The 15,681-nt window shown below is 39.0% G+C and overlaps 1 protein-coding gene across 2 annotated transcripts in view; it reads left to right on the top strand.

The window, feature by feature from the left end:
• lrba (LPS responsive beige-like anchor protein) overlaps positions 1-15,681 on the top strand; it is a 170,940-nt gene that overhangs the window by 75,745 nt on the left and 79,514 nt on the right. For both annotated transcript variants that reach the window (XM_023957676.1, XM_023957677.1), the window contains one exon: positions 12,708-12,874. In XM_023957676.1, the coding sequence (XP_023813444.1) occupies positions 12,708-12,874 (167 nt within the window). The remainder of the gene's footprint in view (positions 1-12,707; positions 12,875-15,681) is intronic.

Below are 15,681 nucleotides of genomic sequence, written 5' to 3'. Positions count from 1 at the left end.
TTTTTTTTATCAATCAGCTGCTGAATTTTATGACTCCAAGTTCTTTATGATTCATAAAGAACATTATTGAATCGATTGAAAATTTATGTTGATTTAACAAACTGAACCCATTCTGTACAAAAGACATGGCACAGATATTGATTGAGCCTGTTCTACAGTTCATCAGGATGCATAACACAGTGTGCTGGAAAAGAAAAAAGCTTGTAGCATCACACCAAAAAGATCTGCAAAACCGCAAAATGTGAACCGGATATGACGTGTAGACAAAAAAAAATTGTTACAGGGGATCTCAGGTTTCTGGACATTTCTAAGTTGCATAGAGCATTGGTTAGGGCTTTCTAAAGTCTTCCAAGATTATCAGTATCACATATTATTAGTCCACTTTTTAAAAAAAAAAATTTAAGAGTTTGCAGAATATGCAATTTACTACAGGAGAATAAATGTGTTAATACAAATGCAGACATATTAACACCAAAAAATATGTTTGAAATTTTCTGACAGTGGTGAGGTACAAAATCTAAACAGAAAATTGGTATAAGTGTTGTCAAAATTTAAAGAATAGAAAGTTCTTCAAAATATTGCCCAGGACTGCTTTATAGTCCCACTCTGATCATCTTTTGCACCATTTTTAAAGCGTTCCTAGTGGTCTTTTAATTATGCTGTTTTTAGCCCTGTGTCATTTTCTAGGAGAGCGTCTGGAGTTCATTAGAAATTCGCCTCACATATCTTTTTATACTCTGTTCCAGTAGCTTACAGCCCCTCATACCCCCAACCTAACATTACCCATGCAAAATAAATGGTGATCAATGTTGGAGCTATTCATTTTGTACAGTTTTCAGCCAAATGCCAGTTCAGACGTGGAAAACTGAGAAGTGGATGGGTCCATTTATCAAGAAGTGGATGAACTAGATTGGAGGGGAGCATGGAGCCTATGGCCCGGTGATTGTAGCACCCACATTACTGCCACAAGTAATGGCATTTCTTCGTATGCTCCTGATACACAACAATTGGAATAAAGAACTTCAATTTTAAGCTCAATTTTCTTTATGTATATGTCCTCCATCGTGAGAAAAATGCCAAAGGAACATGTTATAATCACCAAAAACATCAGAGTGGGTTTGTAAAAGCTTGCATAAACAGTTTTGTGGGAAATTAAATAGAATTACTTTAGCACAATACTTTTATTTGGATTTTTTGGAGCAGAAACTTTAACCCTTATTTTTGCACAGAAACCATCCGATACATTTGGTGAAATCAAACCTTTTTGCCCCTTTTAAAATGAAGGTGAATATGGTTGACAACAGTATCATCAGTCACCTAAGACTCAATAGAGGCATTTCCTCCTCAGAATAGATAAATGACATTAAACTTTAAAACTCTGGACAAGGAAAACCTTATCATCATTGTAAAGTTGTCGTGGTGAGACCAACAGGAGCTTTAAATTTATGTTACTCAAAAGTTACAACACACGACTGGCCTGGTATTCCTATTTTTTAGCTCCAATCAGTACAACAAGCAAGTAGGTAACAACGGGTATGGGGAGCTGCTTCGGGGAATCTTTCAAACTTGCCCATCAGGTTTCATAACCTGCCACTGCAAAGCTACAGGTCATTTGTTTGCCTTTAATCATGAATGTGCACACACAAACACACACCGGCATACTTTAATGGTGGAGATCATGCTTGGCCCACATCACTGAACAAACACTGTATGCTGTTCATTTAGGCTTGTGCTTCTCCAGCGAACTGCGGTCTTTGGATTTCCCCTGTCACGTCACTTCTCCCCCTCTTCCTCCCACCAGTTCTTTGCACAAACGCTGCCATTCACACGTTCCTGCTTGGTCAACTCTGTCTTGACCCACGAGCAACTATTCCTACCTTCTTCTTAGTAATTCTTTACACTGTGCGTTCCAGATCTTACCAAAACCATTTCCTGTCCTGCTGAGACCCTGTCCACTATCCTCCCACTGGGGATGTATTTTGCTTTTGACAGGGATATGGCACTCTGTCTATTCACCTCCCTTTCCTCATCTCAGTAGTAAAAGCTGCAGACAGACCTGAGAGGTGCTGACCTGAAGGACTGACTGTTGGTATATAACCCCCCGCCGAGCCATAGCTCACATTTTACTGTGAAATAATATGCATCTTTCCAAAGAGACTCTCTTGAAGAGGAATGACTGTTGAAATTCAGCAAATCCAGTTGTGGTTAAACTCCTGGTTTTGTCATTGATCGGCACAGTTTGCTCCCTTCTGTGCCTACCTATCTTCCAATTGTGTGTCAATTTTACCTAAATGCCCTACTCAAATGGTCTTTTGATCTATTCCAAAAGAGTTCCCAGTGGCCTTTTAAATTTGGTTATGCTGTTTTTAGTTCATTAGAAATTTGCCTATTAGTTGTGGGCGGTTGTTGACTGTTGGTGCAGAGCAACCCCGTCCCACCCTTCTGTCACCCTTATCTGAGAGCTCTCTGCTTACACTCTCCCATAACCTTACAGCCCCTCACCCCCCCAATTTATTATTACCATTGCAACAAAAATTGCGAGCAGTATTGGAGCTATCCAGCCGTACAGTTTTGAGCCAGATACCAGCTCAGACGAGAAAAACAAAGACAAACATGAATCCATTTGTTTGCAAGGGGATTCATCCGAATGGAGAGTTCCAGAGAACTTTTGGCCCGCCCAGTGTATTTTCTACGTCTCAAATGAAATTTTTTTCCAATAGCAGTTTTTCGTCTGCTCCTGTGTCACAACAATTTGAATAAAAAAATATTCATAAATGCAATTTCAAGCTTCAATATATGTCTTTTATCGTCAGAAAAATGGCACGTGTTAAAAACACAAAAAACAGTTTTCATCAGAGTAAGTCTTTAGTACTGTTGTTCAACTGTCAGCTCTTGATGTAATTTTGTGATTTCGTTGATCAACATGTAAATGCTGAAATACAAGATAAATCTACTGGCAAAAACTTATTGTAATTTCTGTTTTGTTCTCACTGGAGAAAAAGGTGAACAGTATTATCTGAGTTCATCTGACATGACGAGGCACATGTAAAAACATTTGAGTGCGTTTCTTTACACTGAAGGAAATGCAAACTGACTTGTGAATGTTCATGACAGCCCCTAGTGCCCCTGCTCTGTTTTGACCCAATCATAACCCCTGTTCAGTTCTTCTCACTCTATTAGCTCCAGCTCTCTGTCATTCAGTCATTTGAACGAGTACACGCCTTACTTTTAAAATGCATATTGTTGTAAATTCTGTCCTTTAAATTTTCCTTTTTAAAACCTTTATTTCTATTAAATGTGAACTTTATATCTATTTTGTTTAATGCTTATGAAAACTATAGAGGATATCACATGATTCTATTAAGTAAAGCATGAATATTAATTTACATTAAATACAGAAAGCAGTCTAATCATTGAGTTGTTTTACATTATTTGCCTTTTGTTTAAATTCTCTTTCCTTTGCTCATATTAGTTATTTTTTAATATTCTCTTTGGTCCCAACTATAACACTTGGGAGTCTTTTTAGGATTGGACTCTCCAGTTACTACCTTGATTTATTGTTCTGAGCGGACCTCCTCGGGTGAAAGTAACCTTTTGAACAGGTTCTGAATGTATTTTTAGTGAGCAAGAGGACAGATCATTAGTAAATTTATCAGTCAGAACCTTGGGCTGCAGGGCTCTGCCTTAGAAAAGCAGTGCCGTCTCCAAATCGTAGTTTCCAACTCAACGGTTCATAAATAACTCATCTAAGAGAAGATTTTGCTCACATTTCAGAGTAGAGCTCTTTGATCCTATGGACTTTGTGGAGATGAGTAGTTTCTCCACTGCTCTCATGCTGAGTGCAAAAACAGAACGGAACCTGAGACTAACCTAGAAAACGGAAAGAAAGGAAAAATGTTTTTCAAAAGTCTATTGATAACTTTTTTAAATTTTTGAATACACGATCACTACAGTGGCAGATAGGTGGCACTGTCAAGCTGCACTACAAAAAAGTAAGCAATAGTTAGGCTCAGATTTATATATATTAATAATGCAAAAAAACAACAGTGGCTTAAGCCGTTTTAGTCATGACAGAATTATTTTTAAGGATACACAATTGATTAAAAGCAGAAATCTTTGGAGCCGTTTTATAAAATAATCTAGTTTTATTGTATTGTCAAGATTTTCTTTTTGTAGCCATTTGTATACTGTTAGTCATTTACTAATATTTAGTGTTTTAGATTTTTCTGAGATTTTGCCCTCAATGAATCCTTCAAAGGGGAAATCTTGCCCTGCTACATGTGGCCTGCTACTTACTGTCTTCTAAAGTACCGCGATTGGACCCTCTATTACTTATAGAACTGCCTTATGTCTTTGTTGCCCAGATTCAACAAGGAAACTACCCCCGAGAGATTTTATGCTTAAAAAAAAAAAAAAGTGTTGACCATAGGTGACATTGTAGTACAAGTAAGGCCAAATCCAAATTCTTCCCCTATGGCTTCTCCCTAACCCTACATTTAGCCCGCCAAACGGAGAGTTATACAAAAATGGTGTCTTCTAATTCGGACATCACTCCCATTTGCTGACATCGTCAATAGTCGCCAATCGTCCACATTAGCGAGTAGCTGCCATGCAGCGCTGGGAAAATGCATTACATCGGTTTTATAACTTTAAAAAGTCGTGCTCAAACAAAAAAAGTCAATACATGCATTTACTTGTAAACTTCTGTGCTTCGGAGCACACCAACATGAAGAAATGAGTTTCTCCTCCGCGGCACAGCGAGGATTACCCTCAAAAAACGACTTCGGACCCCCCTATCCCGCTAAATGCCAAATGGAGGGATGGGGAGAAGCCGGAGGGGTAGGTGAAGAATTCGGATTCGGCCAAACTCGTAGTTAACATAAATTTAGCTTCGCAACTATGGTAGTTATACCACTATTAAAAATAAATCAATAAGAATAGGTGACTTGAGGTATAAATGGATGGGGGTGTTCTGCAACAGCAATGGGATAGACCATGACTTTTTATTGTGTGCTACAATAAAAATATTCCCCATACCATAACACAACCACCATCATAATGAGACCCCAAATGTACCTGTAGAAATCAGAGTTTAGTGAAAGACTACCATTATTTCATGTTTAATTATCAATTATGCCGTTTTTTTTATTACATATTAAGGCTATGGATTAAAATATAGCTACATATTACAAATATTTTGAATATAATCCTGTGAAAATAAGAAAATAGTTTTACGTCATTTTTTTTAGGTACAGCAGTTCCTCGCTAAAATCCTTTTGTTATGCTTGTGTTTTTGGACGTTAACTTTAAGCTTCAGCTACATTTCCAAGGCTCCATTATCAGATACCCAGCCCAGCTTGTCCTAAACTATGTTTCACAATTGAATTTACCACTTAAATGCAGTTGCTCCTCTGTGACCTCTGAGAAGAAGTGAGCCCCTGATAAGTCTTGCTCTGATATTGCTGTATTGATTTTTTTATTTTCTTTTTTTTTGCCTTCATACAAGCTCTGTGAGAGCCTACTGGAGCCAACACTTTCATTTTGCACTGCCACAATAAAAATAACACGCCAGTGAGACATCCCCCTGGAGGGTGGGGGTGGGAGATTTTGAAATCATTTTCAGCTTTGTCCCAGTTCTAAAGCATTGTTTCTCTGTAATGTGTTGCACACGACACCAGGTCTGTTACTGTTTTTGCAAGAAATAAACCCAAAGACGGTCTTTTTTGATATTTCATTTGGCGTGTCATTGTGATACAAGATTATCTGCTAGAGCCTAATATGCTAATCGCGGTTCTGAAAAGACTTTATTTTTAGTCAACTAAGAAACTTCAACTAGAGCTCTCAAAACGAGAATAATTTAAAACATAAAAACAGGTTTGTCTTTTTCTTGTCAGATTATATTTCCTTGAAGGTGATGATCGAGGGGCTTTTTGATTTAGATACCGCGTTTCCTCTGAGACATAACATATGCTTTTCCCTTCTCTCTGCGTCTCTCTTTCTCACTTGCACACTCTCCGGCCCTCTGTGGGACAGAATTGAGTTATCTTTGGCCCTGAGAGTAAGTTATTACAGTGGGCTTAGGGTGAAGCAGAGATGAAGATAACCAGGGGGAAATTCAATTACCTTTTAGGATTCTCTATCTAATAGGATCCTTAATGTGAAGGAGATCTGCAGATCGGATGTTGTTGCCTTACACAGCAAATGATAGACTGATAGCTTCTGTAGAAGCAGAAAAGACACCAAGCCCAAGAGATAGAAAGGATGAGGGAGAAATCGAACTGCTTCGCTTTATGGGCCTGTTCATTAGGGATGAAATGTGGTGGACTCAGGGGCACAGGGGCAGATAAGAAAGTTCAGATACGGAAGACTAAACGAGGCCTATGTTCATTTTTATTTCATCTTACCTTTACTCTCTGCTCAGTCTGTGCTTTTTTATACGTTCCTTTGATTAATCTTTTCCTGTTTTACGGAGTAATTAAATTGAACCATTTGGGAAACCCTTTGAAAGCCAAACGATAGCACCTAATTACTGCATGCTGCTGGCTTGTAAAATGAGCTGGGCTTCTCACTGTGTTAATGATATTAACACGGAGCAGAAACTCATTACAGTATGCAATCAAAGCCCTCTATGCTCATCACAAGGCATCAGAGCAGAGGGGGACAAATAAAATCTAGATATGAATGTTTACTGAGTTAAAGGTTTTGAAAGAGATTTCCTCTAATTGTATCTTGATCGATAAACTAAAATTTAGCTGTTTAACGAGAGAACATCTAACAATAGTTTACTTAAGAGCTAAAAGAAAAATATCATTTTATCTAAAGAACATGTATATAAAATTCTTTAAAATTTACAGGAATTATCTTGATACGGGTTTCTCCAGCATGAGTAGTATCATGGTATGGGCTCGTAGCAGTATAATGCTATGGTTTTTTTTAGCACATTGTAGCATCAATGTATGAGCTCATGGTATTACAATTGTTATGGGCTATTAGTAGGGCTGCACGATATGAGGAAAACTCGCGATATGCGATATTGGTAATTAATATTGCGATAACGATATCAATTGCGGTATATAAACAAATAGAAAAAAAAAAAAAAAAATCATTTCCATTTCACTGCAACAGTTTAAAAATTACACTCCAAATGACTCTTGTCGACGTAGGAGGCAAACATCAAACATAAAAGGGCTCATCTGATTGATCAAAAACGTAAACAGGTCCTTCTGATTGGTTAAATGCATAAAGGGATTTATTTCATTTGTTCAATATTTCAAGCTGCCATGAGTTTGTTTTAGCACATTTAAGGTAATCATTTATTGTGATTTTTGCCGTCTTTTGCGGTATGCATTTTTCACAGCTTGATTTCGCGATAACGATAAATTTGCGGTATATTGTGCAGGCCTAGCTATTAGTATTACCATGGTATCTGCTTTTCTTTCTTGCATTCAAGGTATAAGTCTATTTGCAGTTTATTTGGGCCTTTGTTAGTATTATAGTATGGCTTTATTTGGGCATGTAGTGGTATGTTTTGGGCAGGTTTTTGTCTGATGTATTACATTCATCAAACTGTTTGTACTTTTATCCCAAGTTTATCATTTTCTAGGACTTTGTCAATATTAATCCAACGAAGAATACTTGAAATAATTTATTGCTGATGGAAACCTTACTAACATCACAGATTTGAAAGAGATTTCTAAAAGTCTTCTAAAATGAGTATATATATGTCAATGTTTCAACTGCGGGAATTTTTTTGTGTATATACTCAGCAACACCACTGTTCCAATATATTTCCCCCAATGGAAATGGCTTTTGATTATTTTAGTGTCTTGTAGCTTTGGGATTGTTTTTTGTGGTATTTATGTAAAAAGGTGCTAGAAAATTTATTGTTTCAAGCTCTATGAAGCTTTTCATACCCTAAACATTCTTGTTTTTTTGCCTATAAATCAATCTCCTTATGAAACCTTTATCTTTTTATTCAGAACAGTTAAAAATCAAAACCACCATAAATGACATGTTTTATACCCGCTGTCAAAACCAAGATGTTGGATATCAACCAAGCACAGATTTGTTGAACAGAGGTTTTTCAAACACACTAGAGACCTAGAAAACCACAACACCCAGAAGCTATTTTCACCATATTCTACTGATGCCAACACTCAGACTGATAGCTGTCACCAACTGTAGCTTGCTGTCATGTACTTGTCGCAACTGTAATGTAATATGTCAGCATTTCTGAATGGCCAAACATCCCATTATAGGCAAATCTATTGTCAAGAGCACAGGAGAGAAAAAAGGGAAAAAAACGTAACTTTGATGTCTTTTTTAGAATTGCATTGTGGCGGCTTTTGGGTTTGGAGGTATAAGGATAAATGAGAATTTTCCCTTATTGGAGGAACATGAACTACAATAAATGTAATACTAAATATATGTAACAGTAGGAATTGTTATCAAGTTACTTTAATACTTTTCTTTTCCTGTATTGGTCGTAAGACAATAGTAGGTAGGAATAATTGTGGACGATGGAGTGTACTTGGAGAGTAGTAGTCCCAGTCTTGCTGTCTCGTCATCATAATGAGATCCCCAGGTACCTTCTTCCCTGTTTCCATCATTATCGTTGCCCAATAAACCTAGAGATAAAACTTTATTTCATAACTACCTTTGTTTTGGATCACATTAGTCCGTTTAGTTCACTGGATGAATATATTTTTTATGTAGGTTTTGTTCATTTCTATACAAGACCAACATGGAATTTTGTCAATGGATCGCCCTTTTCTTTTTTATTATAGTCAGTAACTATGACCTTTACGTTTCTATTTTTAATAAATTTCTTTTTTTTCCTGAGCTCTGTGAAGCTGATTTGTGGGGAAATATATTTTTATCCTGTCATTTCCTTCTTTCATTTAACTATATATCATGTATAGATAAGGGTTTAACTCTTGTGATTTTTCAAGTGGCATGACCTTGAAGCTGAACAAGAGGAGTCGTCCAAAAGCTGACAACAGTGCAGACAAATGTTGGGAGGAGAATGCTGTTTTGCAGAAATGAGAGGTTTGCTGCTATCAAAGATGGAGAGGCTGCCAGGTGTGCATGGTGACCAGTCCATTAAATATCAGCAACAGAAGAGCAGAGGAGGAAGACAAGGGAGATGCTTTGAAAAGTGCACACCTGTGTTAACCTTGATAGTCACTGGTGTCGAGCTGTTGCCAGCAGCAGGGATCTATTTCAACTAGATTAGATAATTTTTTTCCTTTGGCTCTCGAAGAAGAGAAAAAAAAAATCAATACTTGGGAGCACTGCATGACAGGAGCATCATTCCAGAATTGAAGTGGCTGTCAGCCATTGTCATTTGATGACTTTTGTTCGCCATTGTACTTTTAAGCCCTCATTTTTCTCTCCCTCCTCTTCCTTTCACTCGTTCCATGCCTAACCTATTGTCTGAATTCCCTTGGTGACATTTTATGTTGCAATTTGAAAACTTGGGGGCAAGAGATCAAGTGCGAGAGCATCTTGTGAAACCAATTGGTGGACTGATTCAAAATCCACTTTTGTTTTGCCACCCCCCACTCTCCCTTCTCATTTCCTTCTCGTCTCCCAAGACCTCCATCGCGTTCCAGGAGGAATTTATTTGTTGTGTATTTGCATTCTTTGAAACCAGACAAGGACAAGGCGATGTCTGGAGAGCTCCTCTGTCCGTTTGTAAATGAAACCCTCGGGGAGTGCTTGTCGACTGATGGTAGAAATTGGAGGTTCTCGTCGAGCGAGAGCCCAGCCTCGGAGAGCTTGTAGCCCTGATGTGCCACCAATGTCAAGAGATTGCAAATCAAGTGCCTTAATATCTCCTGGTTTTGTTTCTGCCTTGTGTGCCCTGACAGAAGCCCGAGACTGTGGTTTTGTCAAGAGCTGAGCTGAAGGCTCGCTGCAACAAGGCAACACCATTAGGCCTTTCTCTGTCACTGTAATTGTTAAACATAGAGCTGATCTCTTGTAATGAGTCTTCATTCTATGGTCTATTATGCTGGTTAACCCTCTCAACCCACAGAGGGAGAGACGGGGGAGTAACCAACACATCGTATAATGACAAATTCAGCATTCACCACACCACTGGTCCTCTGGACTACAAGGACCATATTCTTTTAGCTATTTGTCTTTCTTACTGCACCAAAAATGTCTCCCCTGCCACATATTCAAAAACTCACCAGAAATTCCATGCACCTAGTACTCTGTGAAAATGGTTTTTGGACACGGAAACATTGACCTTTGAACCTTGTGAAGAGGCCAAGGAAATCTAAAAATTTACTTTTGCCAATTCTTCTACAAATTACTGACTTGTCACCCCCAGCTGATCAAAACAAAATTGTTGCTATGGAGGTAAACCCAACAGAATAAGGCGCCATTTTGAAAAAAGCGTTTTACTCATGAATTTGTCACGGGCTGCTCTAAGCAGGGTGGCAGGGGAAAAGGGGAAGAGTGGGGGACGTGTAGGGAGAGTAGAAAGGGTGCCGCGGGGGGGCTTATACCTGCGGCTAATCAACGGCGCTCGCAGCTTTAACTTATTTTTTAATTTTAGATATTAAAAATCAACATTGTTTCATATCTAAAAAGTATTTGAATTTTAGTGTTGCTTCCTCTGTGATATTGATCAAAAACAACTTACCAGCAGCACATTTTGCCCTGCGCCCTCCAGCGCACCATTATTTATTTCAACTGTTGACGAACTGTGGGAGACAAGACTCTGTGTAATTGACTCGATTAATGCCAGCCATTATCCTTTTGTCTCCACCGAGCTGTCTCATCTAGCACGGCCGGCATCCACGCTGCCCGACCCTGTCAGCCAGACCGTGTAATGGAAGGCACTGCCCATGATTACACCATCGCAAGTTATAGCGGTCCCGCTGCTCTGTTTGCTCTTTAGGAAGCAAACATCCACAGTCTACCATTGTACTGCCTTAGACTGCTGTTTCAACTTGGAAGATGGAGACACCATTATTTGTTGTCACTCTGAAGTATCAGAACCATTTAAAAAGACTGTTTTTTTTTCTGCAGTGCTTATCTGCACGAATCTCAAAACTTGCTAACTTTTTATAGTAACTTAGGTCCTTCATATTAGAAAAGCCTATTTCCAGACTTCACATTAGTGACACCCGCTAACCCTCTTTGGTATTAATGCTGACTTGTCTTTTCCACTTAAAAGCAAGCGCAGCTTTGTGTTTTAATGCTAGTACTTATATGTTCAGCTTTTCTGGTTGTTATTTTTGGGGGGAGTCAATGAATTTGGCTTTTTCTCCTCTAGTCGACTTTGGCTTTGGATATAAGAAAAGCCCATTACAGCATGGAGGCTTTGGGTGTTTGGGCAGGCCCAACGCACAGGTGATGAAGTGTTTGTTTATGGTTATGAGTTTGAACCCAGCACTGTTGATTAGTCCTACAGACTTCACATGTCTCGGGCAGACACAGATGGAAATGGAGTCGGTAGTGGCCTGCTACTTGCTGTCTTCTAAAGCAGTAAACCAATCTGCATCATTTTGCATTTTGAGGGGGTAGCAATCGAGAATTTCTTTCAGCATTTACTTCCTTTTTGCCCCAGGTGAATATGCTTCAGACCTAATAATTATTTTACTGTATTCTATTTATCTGCAACTTTACCTCAGCTAATCATGACCAATGCATCTGTATTCTGCATTAACACACAAACCTGTTGTTTGCCCTCTTTAAGAGAAAAATTTGACTTACTAAAATATCTTTTTTTCCACTATTCTTCTTTTTTTTTCTGGGTTGTCATACCAGAAGGTCAAAGCTCACTTTCAGGCCATCTAAAGAGACATAGATTGATAATTAAGGCCACACAGCCAGCAGAAGACCCTCTGTAATGCAATTTATACCTATTGATTTTCCGTCAGATATGAAATGTTGTTTTTTAAATTGGAGAGGCAGGCCCATAATGAAGCGATTTACTAGTAACTTTGAGAGAGTGTGTTATCTGTTCGGTATGCTTTTGGGTTTAAAGTTACTGTACCACTGTTAGACTAAGGATAAATTAATTAGATGAGAATGATTAGTGGTGCTTTAGTATTGACTAAAATAAAGTCAGGTGACTTTGTGCTGCCTTTTCTTGGGGAAAATTTTTTCAGATTGCCAAATTAGTTTTTAAAATAGGATTTCAAAAAGCATGCTTTTATCTCTTTTTTTTAAAAAAAAAAAAAGAAAGTTGATGTTGTGTAGGTTTGTCACTCCAAAACATACCCGAGATGAAGCCATGACTGGAACCTAAATTGATTGTGAAGTAAATATTTGAAATGAAAACAGTTTCAAATTATAAGTGTTATTTCTATAAGGTGTTGCAGTTTCAGCATGGCTGCACAGTTCAAAGACCCCTTCTGATAACAAATTCTGACAGAGAAAAATGTCCCCCCTGCGTCTTGAAGGTATCGTGTGAGTTGGTGTGCCGGGGGGCATTAAAAAACATACGTCCACTGTGATTAATCAACATGACATAAGGACGTGAGCGAACCCATGCTTTTTTCCTGGCCTCTACTCGGACTGAGGTTCAAATATGTGACATACTGTTGTGCATTGTGTTCCCTTCTACTGTTTTAACTGGTTGTATAGTACATTTCTGAAACACCTTTGGGGAACAGTTGAGTAAACTCTGCCAGGATGCCCTCATGTCCAGCACGTGTAATAGATCTGTTGTTGTTTTCTTCCTCCAGTCTCAATGTGCTCAGTATGCAGCCGAGAAGCGAGACGAGGAGAAAATGTGCGACCACTTGATCCGAGCAGCCAAGTACAGAGACCATATGACAGGAACGCAGCTCATCCAGAAGATAGTAAACATACTGACTGACAAACATGGAGCCTGGGGAAACTCTTCCATAAGGTAAAGCTATATTTTATATTTAAAAAAAAAAGCTTTAAATGTTGTTTATAAAACAAACAAAACAAAAAAAATCAAAGTTCCCATTGTTTTTTCCCCATTCATTCTTTCACCTCAAAATGCATCCAAGTCATTGTAATGACTTTAATCTCATCATTATCTTCCCCATCCCTCAGTACTCATAACTGTGATGAAATTACATGCTCAAAGGTGAAAATGTCAGCTGTGGGTTGAATGATGTATTGACCTGGGAGAAAGATGAAAGCCATTCGAACAAGCTAGGCTCCCATTAAGAACAGAGGGAACCTTATCCTGCGTGTTTGTTTTGCCAAATGGGCAGCAGAATCCAATGTAGCTATTCCCTAATGATTGCTGCTTGTGCAGGTAGTGTGTAATGCTGAGCTGGAGAGACTGCTGCTGGCTCACACTTGTTAAGCTGAGCTAACTCTCCAGAGACTCCCAAGGAAGGCTGGTTTTGCTTTTGGTTCTGCAGCTGCTTTTGTTGTGCCTCTATTTTTGTTTCTCATATGCGGGGATATTTGGACTATTTTCTTCTTTTTTGATGCAGTTTCCGCCTTCCATTTCCTTCTCTCCGTTTGTCAATGTGTACTCACACAAGGCAATGCCATTTACTATGGATATTGTGCTTTACTAGCGCTGGCTTAGAAGAGGACCCCATTACCGGCCCTTTATGCTGCTCTGCTATTGATGGTTTTCCTAATGGCTGCCGATAGGTGCAGGGAGCCATTGGCACGGAGCCTTGGAGGGCAGCAGTCTTTTTAATAAATCACAATCAGTCTTGTGCCATTACATCAATATTTTTGGTCAATTACTGTGAAGGTCAGGTGGCGCAGGCGCGCACCACAGCCCATGATATGCAAGAACAGGAGAAACATCTGGTGCTGCAAATCCCTGAAAAGACCAAAGAAAAACTGTTCATTTTCACCTGTGTACCTGCAGGCCTTAAGAATATTTTACATGCATGAAAAAAAAGTGGAAATCCAATTTCCAGGTGTGAAACCACAGTCCAGGAACACAAAGATAGTGGCACGATTACCTCTTTTTTTTTGCAGCATCGTAAAAGCAGAGCCTGCTGGCTCACACTCTATAACAACCTATTCCCCAATGTTTCCATTCAATAAAGAATCCGAAAATGAAAATATTATTTTCTTCAGAGCTGATGGGAGTTGTTGTTTTCTCACGGCAGGCATCTAATATCTTTTGACACCCCCTGACCTGCTTGAATGCAATTTGTGTCTTAATATCCAGCTTACAGCAGCTCTGGCCACTAGAGACCCAAAAAAAAAAGGTGTTAGGTGATTTCCTCCTCTGTTCCCAGCTTCATCTATCCTAACAGCGGTTCTCTCCCTGTTTAAGTAGCAACACGCAATTTTGGTTTTGCTTTTTTTTTTGTCTTGTTTTCTTCTTTTACTTCACACCTTTTTGTTTCACTGTGCTTTTCCTGTTCTTCTGAGTGAAGGAAAGGGATTCCTTCAACCATACAATGGTCTCTATCTTTTTTTGTCACCTATTATCAAGACATAGACGGATGCACAGCCCCACTGAAAGTGACTACCTGTTACTATATATTTTTTTGTCCTAGTACCTTGAGACCTTGCATTTGGAGAACAAAAAGGTAAAAGAACATCTGGTGAAATGACCACGGATGAAACTACTGGCAGCTATCTTTTTTTCTTTTCTTCCCTATTTTGCTTTTTTCCCCCCGTCATTGTAGTCGGGGGTCCGTGGAGCATTGAGCCAGCTGCAGTGTTTATTTGGGTCAGGAATCATCACATGTATATGACGCCTGGACAAAGTTGACAGACAGAGGGAAAATGAGGGCATATGATGGAGGACGCGGCACATCCTCTCGAGAGACAGACTCTCCTTCTCCTCTCCTCTCATACCTACTTTTTATTGCATTGTATTAGCCTGACTAATGTACCATGGAATTTCACTCTGGATGTAGAAAGTAGGGAATTGAATAAGAAAAAGTGAAAGTGTGACGCAAAAATGTTGACTATTTTTTTCACTATAGCCGTTTTAGTCGACCAACGAATCAGTCTCGGCACAAATGCCAACATTATTCAAGTGTAGAAGCAAGCTTTTATTTATTTTTCCTTTCCGGATCGCTCCAACAAGCCTCTCCTCGAGGAACTCTGAAACAGGAACACCTTAAGCACCAGCTTGCTCCCCCCCTCCCCTCCGTCTCAGCTTCTCCTTCCTCATATAAGCAGCTCATTTTCTGCAGCAGTGCTGCTCTAATGGACACCCTTAGGCAAGAGGCTCCCCGGCCAAGGGACATCCATCTTTTGGCGTGTCACACTCTCGTGCGACAAAAAATCTTTGCGATGTGCACTCCAATTTTTCTCCAGTAAATCAAATCTTCCTTCCTTCAGAAAGACGAATGCTTTGGGGTTGGAGTGTTATAGAGAAAATCAATGGGCGCAAAATTGAAACAGTATGCCTCTGTATTGATCGGCCGTGTGAGATCGAAATCCAACAGCTTTGTAACTGTTCCACTGGACAGTTAGCTGACCTGTAATGGACAAACTATTGATATTAGCATTACTGTTTTATCTTGTGCTACGTCATTTCACTAGTGCGTTCTTAAGGGAAGGGAAGCCAGAGAAAGGCTTCAAATTTTTCCCAAAAACATTTTCTTTTTTTTTCTTATCCATTAGAAATTTGGTCAAACTACTCGTGCAAGAAATATTATAAGGAGCTCTTTATTCTATTCTGTTTCCTCATACATTCTTATCGCATGAAAACATTGATTATTCTATTTATTTTAAAAAATCACGTGATGC

The sequence above is a fragment of the Oryzias latipes genome, chromosome 1 (assembly GCF_002234675.1).
Source record: "Oryzias latipes chromosome 1, ASM223467v1".
Taxonomy (NCBI): Eukaryota; Metazoa; Chordata; class Actinopteri; order Beloniformes; family Adrianichthyidae; genus Oryzias; species Oryzias latipes.
The sequence above is the reverse complement of the archived record's forward strand: the minus strand, read 5'-3'. Positions and strand labels throughout refer to the sequence as shown.